Source organism: Ricinus communis, chromosome 3 (assembly GCF_019578655.1).
Source record: "Ricinus communis isolate WT05 ecotype wild-type chromosome 3, ASM1957865v1, whole genome shotgun sequence".
NCBI lineage: Eukaryota > Viridiplantae > Streptophyta > Magnoliopsida > Malpighiales > Euphorbiaceae > Ricinus > Ricinus communis.
Window position 1 is genome coordinate 29,941,192 of NC_063258.1, and position 14,887 is coordinate 29,956,078.

At 33.2% G+C, this 14,887-nt stretch overlaps 2 protein-coding genes across 4 annotated transcripts; one reads left to right on the plus strand and one right to left on the minus strand.

Moving 5' to 3' along the window:
- Window positions 1-1,190: 1,190 nt before the first annotated feature.
- Window positions 1,191-8,118, plus strand: LOC8258548 (aminopeptidase M1). Its single transcript, XM_002516055.4, has 19 exons — window positions 1,191-1,537; window positions 1,669-1,814; window positions 2,470-2,572; window positions 2,652-2,838; window positions 2,941-3,034; window positions 3,135-3,288; window positions 3,398-3,502; window positions 3,594-3,710; window positions 3,805-3,918; window positions 4,290-4,472; window positions 4,642-4,918; window positions 5,001-5,122; window positions 5,200-5,297; window positions 6,676-6,853; window positions 6,933-7,047; window positions 7,131-7,198; window positions 7,356-7,430; window positions 7,577-7,654; window positions 7,806-8,118. The coding sequence occupies exons 1-19, from the start codon at window positions 1,325-1,327 to the stop codon at window positions 7,989-7,991; spliced, it is 2,613 nt and encodes an 870-aa protein (XP_002516101.2). The 5' UTR covers window positions 1,191-1,324; the 3' UTR covers window positions 7,992-8,118.
- Window positions 8,119-8,365: 247 nt separating this feature from the next.
- Window positions 8,366-12,823, minus strand: LOC8258547 (protein phosphatase 2C 50). 3 transcript variants are annotated; one of them, XM_015717451.3, is made up of 5 exons: window positions 12,605-12,823; window positions 10,654-11,956; window positions 10,222-10,539; window positions 10,019-10,124; window positions 8,366-9,001 (listed from the first exon to the last, which is right to left on the minus strand). In XM_015717451.3, the coding sequence occupies exons 2-5, from the start codon at window positions 11,548-11,550 to the stop codon at window positions 8,670-8,672; spliced, it is 1,653 nt and encodes a 550-aa protein (XP_015572937.2). In that variant the 5' UTR covers window positions 11,551-11,956; window positions 12,605-12,823; the 3' UTR covers window positions 8,366-8,669. The 3 variants fall into 3 exon arrangements, with proteins under 3 accessions (XP_015572937.2, XP_015572938.2, XP_002516100.2); XM_015717452.3 differs by having other exon boundaries at window positions 12,506-12,823; XM_002516054.4 differs by having other exon boundaries at window positions 12,063-12,823.
- Window positions 12,824-14,887: the final 2,064 nt, after the last annotated feature.

The window sequence follows — 14,887 nt, forward strand, 5'->3', positions numbered from 1 at the left end:
TATTATTTTTAGAATTAGCAGTGTTATCTAATTATGAAACTAATTTATTAGTTAATACAATATTAAAATATAATTAATATGCTATTTTAAAATAGAATTAATATTATTATATGATTAGAAAATTATTTATAAATTAATTTAATATTAAAATATAATTAATATATTTTTAATATTATAGTCAACATTTAATTAGAAATGTAACTTATAAATTAATAATGTAATATAAAAAATAAAAATTTTATGTATTCAAAATTAAATATACATATATATATAAGAGATTAATATATATATATTATATATTAAAAATATAAAAAAACTGTTTTCTATTTTTATTTAAAAATAGTATAATAAATATAAAATTTTATTTTAATCTTTTCCAAAAAGTTTCACATAATTTTCTATAAGTAATATATATATATATATATATATATATATATATATATATATATATATATATATATATATATATATATATATAAATTTTGAAATCTAATTGTACGTATAGAATTTTTATTTTGATATGTGTACTTATTTTTAACATGAGATTATTTGGTATAATTTTATAATTTCTATTAATTTATTAATTAATAAATTATATTTTTAATTAAATATTTACTTTAATTTTAAAAATAATACATTATTATATTTTAATATTATATTAACTAATAAATAGATTTCTAATCGGATAATACTAATTCTATCTTAAAAAATAACATTAATTATATTTTAATATTAATATTAACTAATAAGTTAATTTTCTAATTAGATAATAATTCTAATTTCAAAAATAACAACTTTATTTATATTTTTAATATTATATTTAATTATAGATTAATTCTTAATTTATACAATAAATTTTTATTTTTAAAAAATAATATCAATTATTTTGATATATTCATTTATAAAATATTAAAATTAATTAATTAATATTTTAATTATATTATTATACTAATAAGATTTTAAAATTAAAAAAACTAAAAAAATTAAAATACATTTAACATTAAATTTTTTATTAAATTACGCTATTAATTTAGTTTTATAATTAAAACAATAACAACAATCTAATCCAGAGTTCTACGCAACATTGCAAATGGGATCATGTTTTTCTAGAATCTTGGCGAGGACAGTATAACTTAAGGCTAAGCAAAGAACTTGATGCCTTCTCCACCTAATGTAAACGATGTCGTATAATGCACATTTCGTTATAGTTCTAATCCAGCAATCCCAACGATCACTATAACTATCCACGCTTCACTGAGACTCATATTCATTTCAATCTTTTATTTAACTCACGCTCATCTCTTAAACTCCAAAACCAACAAAAATGGATCAATTCAAAGGCCAACCTCGCCTACCGAAATTCGCAGTCCCGAAACGGTACGATATTCGTATTAAACCGGACCTTTCCGCCTGCACATTTTCCGGCACTGTTTCAGTCGACCTCGAAATTGTCTCCAACACTAAATTCATCGTCTTAAACGCCGCTGACCTCTCCGTTAAATCCAACTCTGTTAACTTCACATCCTCATCCTCTAAGGTACTATGTTTCTGTTGTTGTTCTTGTTGTTGTTGTTATTATTGTTATTATTATTATCGATCTAAGAAAAGAAACTATTATCAGTCAAGAAAGAAACTTACTTACTGTAATTACGAAACAAATGAAAACAGATGGTTGAGGCAGTGAAAGCTGAATTATTTGAAGGTGATGATATACTTGTGTTGGAGTTCGCTGAGACGCTTCCGGTTGGTGCCGGAATTCTCGCGATTGAGTTTGACGGTGTTTTGAACGATAAAATGAAAGGACTTTACAAAAGGTAATAATGCAACTTCTTATTAACATTCTTTCATCTCTATAATTTTTAAAAAGATCGCAAGAATTTGATTTTTCAATTGAATTCTATTTACTGTCATTAACTTACTTTGACCTTGTTTGTATAGTCTTAAAATGCTATTTAGTTGTTTCTCATGTTTGGATACCTTGTGACCTTGTGTGTATTGGAGTAAGTCATGTGCAGAAGAGTTCGATGTGAATTGAATTCCTGCAAAAGCATGTCATTTTTGGTATCATTTCATTTCTTTTAAAATACTCTTTATTTTTCCCTAAGTTGAGAGAATTGGATTCTAGCTTTTCCAAACCTGATAATTGTTTAAACATAATTCAACTCAACTGAACTATTTGCTAGAATTTCCAAACACACTCACTAGTTGCTAGAATTCAGTCCTTTCAACTAAAATTATAAAATAATAATCATGGTAAAAGTCACATGATTTTACAAGACATTAAGCTTAATTGATATCTCGCACATGGTTTATTCCAACATGGCTTTAAATATAATTTTTTGAAAGAGAACAAATCAAGTCCTAAGTAAGTGTTTAATTCATTTGTGATTTATCCTAAAGGACTTGATTGATTTCATTTCTTTATTATTATGTGGTTTTTTATTTTATTTTATTTTATTGGATTTTCAGTACTTATGAGATAAATGGTGAGAAGAAAAATATGGCAGTTACTCAATTTGAGCCAGCTGATGCTAGGAGATGCTTTCCATGTTGGGATGAGCCTGCCTGCAAGGTCAAGACCTATGCTTTTGAACTAATCATGTGCATTTTTTTTTTATTCCTTTTATTTAGTTTGACTGTGGGTGTTGCAGGCTAAATTCAAGATTACTTTGGATGTGCCAACTGAATTAGTGGCTCTTTCTAATATGCCTGTGGTTGAGGAGAAAGTGAATGGACCTTTGAAGATTGTTTCATATCAGGAAACACCTATCATGTCTACTTATTTGGTAGCAATTGTTGTTGGGTTGTTTGATTATGTTGAAGATCACACATCTGACGGTACTACAGTTATACGTTTTTTTAAAAAAAAATTTATAGAAAAAAAAAGAAAGCACAGCTTTTTGTGAATATGCTGTGTGCAAATGAAAAATCTTAATACAGGGATCAAAGTTCGAGTGTATTGTCAAGTTGGGAAGGCTAATCAAGGGAGATTTGCATTGCATGTTGCTGTAAAGACACTTGAATTATACAAAGAGTATGTTTCTACCATTACATAGATCATACTCATCGTTAACTTTTGTTCTTTTGCTATTATTTTGACATTTCACATTAAATTATTATTCTATGTTATGTAGATATTTTTCTGTTCAGTATCCTCTACCCAAGTTGGATATGATTGCTATTCCCGACTTTGCAGCTGGGGCCATGGAGAATTATGGGTTAGTCACATATCGTGAAACAGCCTTGCTCTTTGATGATAAGCATTCTGCTGCTGCTAACAAGCAGAGGGTATGTGCAATTCCCAACTAGTGGTGTTGACCTCCAAACTATCATTTCAATTATATGATTGGCTATGCAGGATCTCTAATTAATTGTTATTTGTTTGGCTGCTGTTAAGGTTGCTACTGTTGTTGCACATGAGCTGGCACATCAGTGGTTTGGCAATCTTGTAACAATGGAATGGTGGACGGATTTGTGGCTTAATGAAGGTTTTGCAACATGGGTATGTTCTTTGATTCTTATGCCTATTGCATGATTGTTGCATCACTTTTTCCTTTCAATACATCATATTCAAATGATTTCTTCTTGGACAGGTGAGCTACCTTGCAGCTGATAGCTTGTTTCCAGAATGGAAGATATGGACTCAGTTTCTTGATGAACTTACCGAAGGTCTTAGGTTGGACAGCCTTGAAGAATCCCACCCCATTGAGGTAAACTGACATAGATTAGGTTTCTACCCTACATAAATTAGAAGTGTCACTTATTTCTAGCACTTCTCATTTCAGTTTAATATTGTTTTTGCAGGTGGAGATAAACCATGCTAATGAAATTGATGAAATTTTTGATGCGATAAGTTATAGAAAAGGTGCCTCTGTCATCCGAATGTTGCAAAGCTATCTTGGTGCTGAATGCTTTCAGGTTGGTGCTTCAATAGCTGATATCTTGCTAATCAAATTTCTTCATGCTTGAAACAAATTTTTGTAAATACACTCAGAGAGAAACCACCATTTTGACTGTTATAGAGAGAGCACGACTTGATATGTGATCATGTCACTGCTTAGCTTTCTTGTTTTTCATTAGCTCATCTTGCTCAGCAGAGTGTGGATATTAGCTCCCTTTGTTTTGCATTTATAATTAATCAGCTCCTAGATTTTTATGACTGAAAAGTGATATGGTCTCTTGCTACATGCTAATTGTATAAGACCGACATATAGTCTTCTTGTTGAGAAATTGTAAGATTGCCACTACATAGTGTGTGTTTTCTTGTTGCTCATTTGAGATGCTTCCAGCGCTCTCTTGCTTCATACGTTAAAAAGCATGCCTACTCAAATGCAAAGACGGAAGACTTATGGGCTGCCCTTGAGGAGGGATCTGGTGAGCCTGTGAATAAGCTAATGAATTCATGGACAAGGCAAAAGGGGTACCCTGTCATATCTGCGAAACTCAAAGACCAGAAGTTGGAATTTGAACAGGTCTTTTTCTGCTGGGTCTCTTTCACCTATGTTCTCTTTTTAATTTTAAATCTCTTTGTAACTTTTTTAAACTTTAATTTGGTCTTATAGTGATCTCTAGTATTTAATTTTAGTTTCAATTTCATGATATAAGTTGCAGTTCTCTTACAAGTAAATGAAACAATTGCAGTCACAATTCTTGTCAAGTGGTTCTCATGGAGATGGCCAGTGGATTGTCCCAATAACTTTGTGTTGTGGCTCATATGATGTGCACAAGAATTTCTTATTGCAAGCAAAATCTGAAACTCTTGATGTTAAGTTATTCAGCCTTGTTGAGAACCAAAATGCTTGGCTTAAACTTAATGTGAATCAGACTGGTTTCTATAGGGTGAAATATGATGATGACCTAGCAGCTAGACTTAGATATGCCATAGAGAAAAAGCACCTCAGCGAGACAGACAGATATGGTAATATGGATCAATTGACTGTAGTTGCTTATGCTCTCAATTTCTAAAAATAGAAACTAATTCTGATTTGTATCTTTGACAGGCATTTTGGATGATTCTTTTGCCCTTTGTATGGCTCGTCACCAGTCTTTTACCTCTTTGTTTACTCTGATGAACGCTTACAGGGAGGAGCTCGAGTATACTGTGCTGTCTAACTTGATTACTGTAATGTTCATCTCCTATAGTACACACTTTTGCTTCAGCTAGTACTCTGTCCTAATTTGGCTTCCTCTTTTTCACAGATAAGTTATAAAGTTATAAGGATTGCAGCGGATGCAACCCCTGAATTATTGGACTGCATAAATGAGTGTTTTATTAATCTTTTTCAGTTTTCTGCTGAGTAAGTTAATTTGATGAGATATTTTTGCAATTTGCCCATGCTGATAGTTGCTTGAACATTGATACTGTATTAACCATAGTTGTTAAAGGCAAAAGGCGCACCAAGGCGATAAGGGCTCTTGGTGCCTGAGGCGCAAGGCGAGGTGCGCGCCTCATAGAAGTGAGGCACAAAAGATAAAATAAAATAAAACTAGGACTCATAACACAACCCATGCATAAAATAAAAAATATAACACAATCAAAGAAAAGACATAAAAGGATCATGACAATCATGCTCAAGAGGCATTTAACAAACAACAAAAAGGCATGTTCAAAAGAGATAATAAAATTAAAACACTCTTATAAATAACTAGAAGTCTTAGAATAGTAGAAATCCTAAAGCATCTTCCATTACTAATTTATTATAAATCTATATAAGTCTATAATTAGAGTCTTGATCCTACTCCTACACTTCTAGGCAATTCTTCTCTTTTTCTTCTTGATCAGATGTCTTTTGTCCTAATCTACTTTCTTCCATTTAAAAAAAAATAAAAATTCTTTTGGAGATAATTAGGTGTGGGTAAGCCTACATATTCTATATTAAGTCTATGATAAAGGATTGAGACCATTTCATGTCTTAAAAGAAAAAAAAAAAACTAAAAGTCAAAATATTACAAAGGTGCGCCTCGCCTTAGGTTTGAGGCGCGCGCCTTGCCTTAGTGAAGTCGCCTGCCTTTCTTGGCTTGAGGCGTCAAGGCTTGCGCCTTGTGTACCTCTTGCCTCAGGCGCGCCTTTGACAACTATGGTATTAACGTCTTTGTTATCAAGTTGCTGAAATGTGAAAGTATGATTAAAATAGCTTCCCTTGCATTACTTTTTTTTTTTTTTTTGTGGATTTATGTTCTAGCCAATTTAAGATATGTGCACAATCCTAAGTGAAAAAGCTGGACAAGGCAAAGTACATGCTTAAGGGAGTGAAGGAAACACATTTGTAAAACTTGAATTCCTTTTGATCTGCAAATAACTATTATCTTTATGCATGTGTGATATCATTGACTAAACTTGAGATTTATGCTTTTTAAGATGTTTTAGAGACATTTATGAATAAATATTTCCAAATAGTTTTAATGCCCCAAATCTGCAATCTGCAAGAGATTAGATAGAGGAGCCTATGACACCAAAAGGACTTGGGACTAAAGGTACTATTATAGAAGCCATATACCAAAGTGCAACATGATAGCAAAGAGTTGTTTGAAATATGCAAATCCAGATGATAAGCATCTTGAATTCCTTATTAAAGTTCAAGTAGCAAGCTTTTCCAATTTCTTTAAGCAGCATCTTTTTCTTTCTATTTTAACACTTTTGTGCAACTGTTCCCAATGTTTGAATTGCATTTACAGGAGAGTTGGTTGGGATCCTAAGCAAGATGAAAGCCATCTTGATGCGATGTTGAGAGGAGAAATTTGGACTGCGCTTGCTGTGTTTGGACATGATCCAACACTAGATGAAGGAATTAGGAGATTTTATGCATTTGTGGATGATAGAGATACGCCACTCCTCCCACCTGATATAAGAAAGGTTGTTAAGCATAATGCATCTATGACTTGTCAGTATTCGTCTATCTACAATCCCCTAATATTATGAATGATGGATGCAGGCAGCATATGTGGCAGTAATGCAGAGAGTCAGCACATCAAATAGATCAGGATATGATTCTCTCCTTAGAGTCTATAGAGAGACTGATCTAAGCCAAGAGAAAACTCGAATTCTAGGTACTGGTGATTCTTTCATGAGATTATTGTAGACTTTATGAATTTAACGAGTTTATGGTAATAATCTTTTCCGTACCTTGAAGGTGCATTGGCATCATGTCCAGACCCCAATATAGTTCTTGAAGTGTTGAATTTTGTGCTGACTAGTGAGGTAATTTTGAAATCAACAGAACATTTGATTGAAAGTTAAAAGTCTTTTAAGGTTAATGATCTTAAGTTTATTTCTCAATTACATTATCATAATCCTTAGATTAAAAGCAAATGTTACTTGAAGCTTTATAATTCTAAGTTTGTTCCTCTTACTTTAGGTTCGCAGTCAAGATGCTGTTTTTGGACTTGCTGTTTCGAAGGAAGGAAGGGAAACAGCTTGGAAATGGCTGAAGGTGATCATCTAATTCAGTCAGTCCCTATTGCAGCATTAAAGACATTAGGCTGGAGCTTATATTTAGGGATCATACTTTGTTCTTTCTATTATTATGTTTAAGTTGAACTACAAAAGAAATTTGACATTTAAAGCATTGGAATACAGGATAAGTGGGATTACATATCAAAAACCTGGGGTTCTGGATTTTTAATTACTCGCTTTGTCGGTGCAGTAGTATCACCGGTACGTATGGCTCCTCTCTCTGTTCTGTTATTGGTTTCTTCAATTTTCTGACTTCCGCATTTGGCTTTTCAAGTATAATGTTTTGATTTTAAAAAATTAGAGAAATAGCTGCTAATGTTATTTCCCATTACAAAATTTTCTGCTTCTATAGTTTGCTTCATTTGAGAAGGCGAAGGAAGTGGAGGAGTTCTTTGCAACCCGTTCTAAGCCTTCAATTATGAGAACCTTGAAGCAGAGCATCGAACGGGTCAACGTTAATGCAAAGTGGGTTCAGAGCATTCAGAACGAGAAACAACTGGCGGATGTCGTGAAAGAATTAGCGCACAGGAAATTCTAGTATTGATGCAATTTCTTTGCAGAAAGCTCTCAGGTTGAATTTTATGTCCTTGTAACAAGCTGCAAAAATAAGAACTTTATGGATGTCCCAGCAATCCTTTTAATAACAATGAAGTTGATTGCAATAATCCTTTTCCCTTTCTTTTCTATTTGGGGGTGTTTTCACACTCTGTTAGCATTTCTTTTCGGGGGTGTTTTCACACCCTGTTAGCATATGGTAATGTGGGTGTCTTCACATTAGTGGTCATCTTATTTTGGCAGACGTGAAACAAGAACTTTGACGAGATCACCAAAAAGAAGAAAACCGAAACAGAAGATCAAACTGACATGGCCTAGTGGTCGATATCAATTTCTTTATAAGAAAGAACCATGCAATTAAAATAATAAAAGTGAATACCTCACAGAGCCTCTTTTTAACTCGGAGGCAGAAATGAATACAACTGCTCACAATGTCGAAGCATGGAACTGTTACAATATCCTAATTCCCTAAAAGCAATAGCCGAAAATTTACACTGGCATTTGATGTACGAGAGAACTCTTCAAATGAATGAACGAGTTCTAGGATGGCATATGTTCTAAGGTACATACAGGTAGGTAGCCATAACACCCACATAAAAAAAACAGATGGGCATGTGAGTTCCAAGAAATTGAAAAGCTGCAAGGGAAGATGTAGAAACTGTCATGTCTTGCTCTTAAGTTTCCTTTGAGCTTTCAGATCCACGACAATCACAGTGATGTTGTCTTTGCTTCCCTTTTGAACGGCGCGGTTCGAAAGGTACTCAGCTGCTGCTTGAGCTGCAGGATCAATTCCATCCCCCCTTGTGGGAAGTGCACTACCATTCTTTTTGTGCCATACAAGTATTCGTCTCCGAGCCAGATCACATGCCTCTTCATTCGATATGACATCCCATAAGCCATCACTAGCCAGAATGAGGCATTCATCTTCTTTTGTTCGAGGAATAAACATCACTTCTGGTTCTGGAATGATCCATGGTTTCAAATATCTATCACCTGCATCAGGGTAAGTTTGTGCTTTAAAAGTTCAGCTATCCATCCATTAAAGCCTAACAAGTCAAGACTACTCCACGAATAGACCAATAAGCATGCAGAACATTTTGAACCGATAAAACTCCAGAATATGCTATGCTGCAAATAGAAAGTTCTTCCGTACACAGGGATGTCAAAACAATCAAACCCCATATCATGGCATATAACCGCAGCTCTTTCCGAAGATTGTTTCACATATTTACAATTTTCTAAAATAGCAACCTCTACAAAATTCATTTCACTAATGAAAACTGCTCACATTGAAAACACTTCTCAATAATATTCAGTTAGGGTAAATCAAATCTAGAACATGATAGGTAATTCAACTCTTTCACCAGATGTGTACAAAATTTTAGTTAATATATACAGAAGTAAATATTATCAGAGCACAAGGGCCAGTAATTAGCTAAAAAGCTCTATGGCATACTTTTCATTGCTCCACCAATGATCGATGGGTTAACAATAGGTCAAAATGAATTAACCCAATTAAAATCCTGAAATCAGCATCTCAAGGTCAAACAACCCATCGTCCAAACACTAGAAATTAACTAAATTATTTCTGGAGTAAAAAGTAAAAACTCCTTCAGTAAGCATTTGTCATAGTGGGATGACTTATCTTTGTAGCATACAACTGGACATTTCTGTTTACTCATCTTTGATGACATTTCGAAAGAAACAATCTTCTACGATGGGCAAATTCTTAGAGGTCTTAATCTCTTAGTCAAGCCAATATTTATAGTTTTCAACCAGAGGCAATTTCATGAACCACAAATGCAAAACAGACCACAACTGCACCAGCAATGATACTGAGAAGGATAAGACTACTATGACACGAGGTTCATCAGACACAAGTCATGTCCTTCCCCAAAAGGTAACATACTCATTCTAAGCCAATACAAAAAATAATGATGGCAAATATTGAAGATTGCACAGTTAAATTTTGAAAATAAGAAAAATGTATTATGGTGAAGAAGCATATACCAATAGACCTTGACATTGCAAGGACGCCAAAGACACGATGCCCATTCCATGGGATAACCTTTCCTCCAGCTGCTTCTATCCTTGCATATTCATCTTCTCGGTTTGGCTGAAATAATACAAACACAATGAAATAAGCAACAATTGGCTTCCCCAGTTAATTGTCAACGGAAAGAAGGAAGCTTATAGCTTTGAGAGGCACTTACTTTATGATCCACTGAGAGTGCCATGGGTTCTTTTCCCCGATATAGAACTGCTCGAGAGTCTCCACAATTTGCAACTATTATGTGGGACGAACAAATAATGGCAACAACAGCAGTTGAACCAACCGTTTCGGGAGCAACTGGTTCAGCACTTTCCTTTCCTCCAACTTCAGCATCTACCTTAATAAAACAATTTGTGAACGTCTTTTTCCACTGCTCCTGGCAACTATTAACCACCCTTCCGTTGCCCAGGCCATTTTTAACAAATTCTATCTCCTCAGCCAGAGCAGAATGCATACGGTTGCTACAATAATTAGCAACCTGAGCAAACCACAACCCCATGAAAGACATTAACTTACAGAAGCCGTAAAAAGGGATGATTTCTTTGTAAGAAAAAAAGAGGAAAAGAAAAGTAAATCTAAAAGGAAATGTTACCTGCGAGCCTCCATGACCATCGTACACTGCGAAAAAATGTGCACTCTGCTGAGTTATATACTTGCCCACGCCATCAAGCACCCGGTCACCAATTAGCATTTGAATAGGAATTTTCAGAAAATGAGGCACAGTTGCAAATGCATCTTCCATCTCTGGTCTCCTTCCACATATAGAGGTAAATCCCCAGAGAGGCACACAATCCACCTCAAAAACACTGCGTGGAACTGTTCCACTCGCCCCTTTTTCCAGAGCCAACTGAAGTACAACAGTAGATGTCTTCGGGTTGGACCCATCTCCGATCTCTTCTTCAAGGCTCACAGCTACAGCGACAGAATCACTAACAACCTTTGCCTCAACATTGGACTCCACCGAATCCACGGCATTAGCAATAATATCAACATTGCAAATGCTCTTCTCAACATCCAAATAACCTGGAGGTCGTATCTCAGAGGTGGCGTCAAAACCCAGGAAATCCTCGCCGCATAAGCTGCTTGTCTCACTAGCCACTGAGAGAGAGCACGAGCTATCGAAAATTGGATCACCCTCCAGCGAGAAGGAATCCTCTTCATCGCTTTCTTGGTTTATGACATCATGATTAACTACCCAATTGCTTTTATTTTCAGAAACCATATCCAACAAAGGGGCTCCTCCTTCCCCCTTGTCCTCTTTTGGAACTGCAACTGTAGTATCACTAACTTCATCACCTAAATCACTACAATTACAATCCTTATCCCCAGCAGTAGAAATCTTAGTTACAGAATCAGATAATAAGCCAGCTGCAGTGTCTGCCATGAACTTAAGTCTTGTGATTTCCAAATGGGTATCTATGGTTGGGTTTTCACAGATTGAATTACCTACTCTAAATGGCACTGCAACCGTCAAAAAAATCTCCTCCATCAAAATCCCTATCTAGGCAGTACAAAAAGTTACCCTCCAACCCTTCTAAAACCTTACAACCTGCCATTATACAACTAAGTTATCAACAACTCTTGTCAAGAATGATTTTGGAATGTGAATGGTGGGTGTTAGAAGACCATTTTCCATACCTTTATCAAACTTTTCTTTTTTTTTTTTATGAAAAGATGAAACAGTACAGCTAAATCAAAAAGTAAATTTAGGAGATGCAAGATATGGGTGAGCTAAAAGGTGGTGAACAGGAAATGGATAGGCAGATCTGGTCAACAAGAATAGACCTAAGCTTCCATTTTTTGGAAATTACAACCCTGCTAGACCTGATTATTTAGGCTTTATCAGCTTCTCTTCTTCTTCTCTGGAATCTTCTCCATCTACTTCCATCAACTAACTGTGACAGAGAAACAGCCAAGAAAGTAAATTTAAATCCACAAAAAAGAAAAATAGAACCTATAAATTTAAAAATTATATTAAAAAACCAAATTTTTTTAACGAACCCATTATCTTGAAGCACAAGAAAGAGAAACAAAAAGGAGTCATGAAAAGAACCCAGGAAAAAGATGAAGTCCCAAGAATCACAAGAAAACCCTAAAGAGAAAGGCACTCATTTTCACATGTTCTACTAGAGTTTTCCTGGATCAGAGGCAACAAATCTTAGCCTCTACTAGTAAAAGATTAACTCTCTCTCTCTCTCTCTCTCTCTCTCTCTCGCTGTCTAATAATTGCAGCAATTAATCTGCAAAGAAAAAGAAAAGAAGCCAAAAAGTAAAAGAAAAAAGCAGTCACTGGCAAGGAGTAATATTGTCGACTATCAAAATCCTCCCTTTTTTGTTTTCTTTCTCTTATTAAAAGAAAGCAACTTTCTTTCTAAATAGCCAGACAAAGATGATTAAAACAATCGAGAAACAAGATTTTGAAGGGTCTGCTTTTGCTTGCTTACCATCTGAAAGCTATAAACAGCTTAAAGAAAGTATAATCAGTGAAAAAAAAAAAGGAAGAAAAAGGAACTTTTATTGGTTCTTTATTAATCTTTTTGTACCTATTTAATCATATCTGGGCATTTAAGACTTGAAAAGAAGAAAGAACAAGAAAGGGAGTGGACAAGAAAAGAAAAAGAAAAAAAATAAGAAGAAGAAAAAGAAACCAAGAAAGAAAGAAACAAAAGAAAACAATGTTAAAGTGGGTGCGAGTGAGTGAGAGAAAGAGAAATGGACAGGTGTCAATTTCAGAAGAGCATGTTAGAGCATCTCCACCCATCCCAAGCTCCTTCCTTTTCCTCTTATAATCCATTGTTCATTTGTTCTTTATATAATTACCATTATTATTGTCATTTTCCTTTTTCACCTCATGCTCTAAAGAATTTCTTACATTATTTTCTTTTTCTAATTTTCAGTTTCAGGCTTAAACTATATTAAAATTCAATATCTTTAATTAATTTTGAACATGAATGTAAATTTCAGTTTTATCATTTAAAAAAATTAAATTAACAGTCAACCCTAATTAAAAGGTCAAGAATATTACAAGTCTGAGTAGCAATTCAGCAATTAGAAATGGTATTCTCCAGAGTTGAAAAAGTTACCCAATTTGCTACTCCATTGCAAGACCTCCTAATATATTGGAACTGGAACCTACAAAAAGATAGGAAAGCAGACTGGTACAAACACAAGCAACAGTGAACCCAAATTCCCAAAAAACAGTGCTCAACTTTCCTAAGGGAGTTCAGTTAACATGATAAATTATCATAGTCAACAAATTATCTTTCAATATTCAAAGACACAGCAAAAGAAATAGCATCCAATCCATAATAGTCATTACTTCAACAACCAAAGGCGAAGAACATCTAATTCTCTTAGAGCCCCCATCAACTATCAGAATTTCTGCAAATAAAACCAATACCAGCTTGGCTTTTTCACTTTGCAAAAAGCAGCATTACGGTTAATTTTCAAGAAACCAACATTGTGGTGGATCCATCATCCATCTTAGGAGAGGAAGAAGTCCTTTTAGGAAATCCCTGGTTTAATTTCCTTCGCTTAAATATACAGTTAAGTTTCATAAATTAACACTTGAGAATTAATTCAATTCTCAAGAGATTTACTTTTGAGAATTTTATTTCTTATTAGGCGGAATGTTATTTTTATAGTGAATGTTTATACAGTTCACAACCTTTAAACTTCAAATGAATTAATAATATATAATAAGATATGGAAGTAGGAAAAAAATATTAAATAAGCAAAATGGTTCATATTATTTTTCTAACTCTTCTTCGTTCCTAAAAGAATCAGAATAACCCACAACCTTTTCCTTTCTCACTTCCATTTAAGCCACTGGAAAGAATGATATTGTCAAAATACTGGGAATTCCTTTAAGGAAAGAAAAAGAAAAAGAAAAGCAGCATCCATGGTCGAGATTGATTCTTCGAGCTAAGTGAGCATACATCATTACATTTTCATCAAATGATGCAACGAAAAGAGATAGATGATAAAGTTTATTCACGAAAAATGTTAGTAATGATTCTTAATTTTAGATTGCCATTACAAAGCAATTCTGCGATAATTGACTGCATGCTTGAGCAATTTGTGTGATAAAAACATAATAATTATCTTTTCTTTCAAAGAGAAGAGAATAATGGATATCAATACATTGAAAGCTTTGAAAATATTAGACTTAAGATTAAATATATATATATATAGGTCGGCTAGAGCTTCACATACATTATAAAACAAAAGAAAAAGTTAAGTCCTGAAAAAATAAAATGTTATGTTTGGGAAAGAAATATCAAACTTACGTTTGGCTATGATATATATTTAATACAATGTAATTATGTTTTTTTTTATTTCAACTTATTTGCAATAAAAATATTATAAATATAATAAATCTTAAAATATTTATAATGGCTGAAATCTGATAATACGTGAGTCACCGAAGGCCATCAAATTATGGTAATGAATAGCTAAAATTAAAAATAATTAATTATATTGTATTTAATTATATCACATCAAGAAATTGTAAATTAATAAAAATATGCTATGATAGTCTAAACTTAAGAAAATTAATTATTTATCCGTGTGTTGTATTACAATTATTATTATTTTGATTCTAAGACTATTTATAGATATAATTTAATAATTTTTTAATATTTAATATTAATTTATAATATTTTAAAAATAATAGCAAACTAACTATAAAATGTCTTTAATTTTCTTTAAAATATTATTAGTGAAATAATATAAAATTTATTTTTAGAATATTTATTTATTGATTTTAATATTATATAAATTGTCAATATAATTAATATTATTATTTCTTAGCAATAGAAATTATT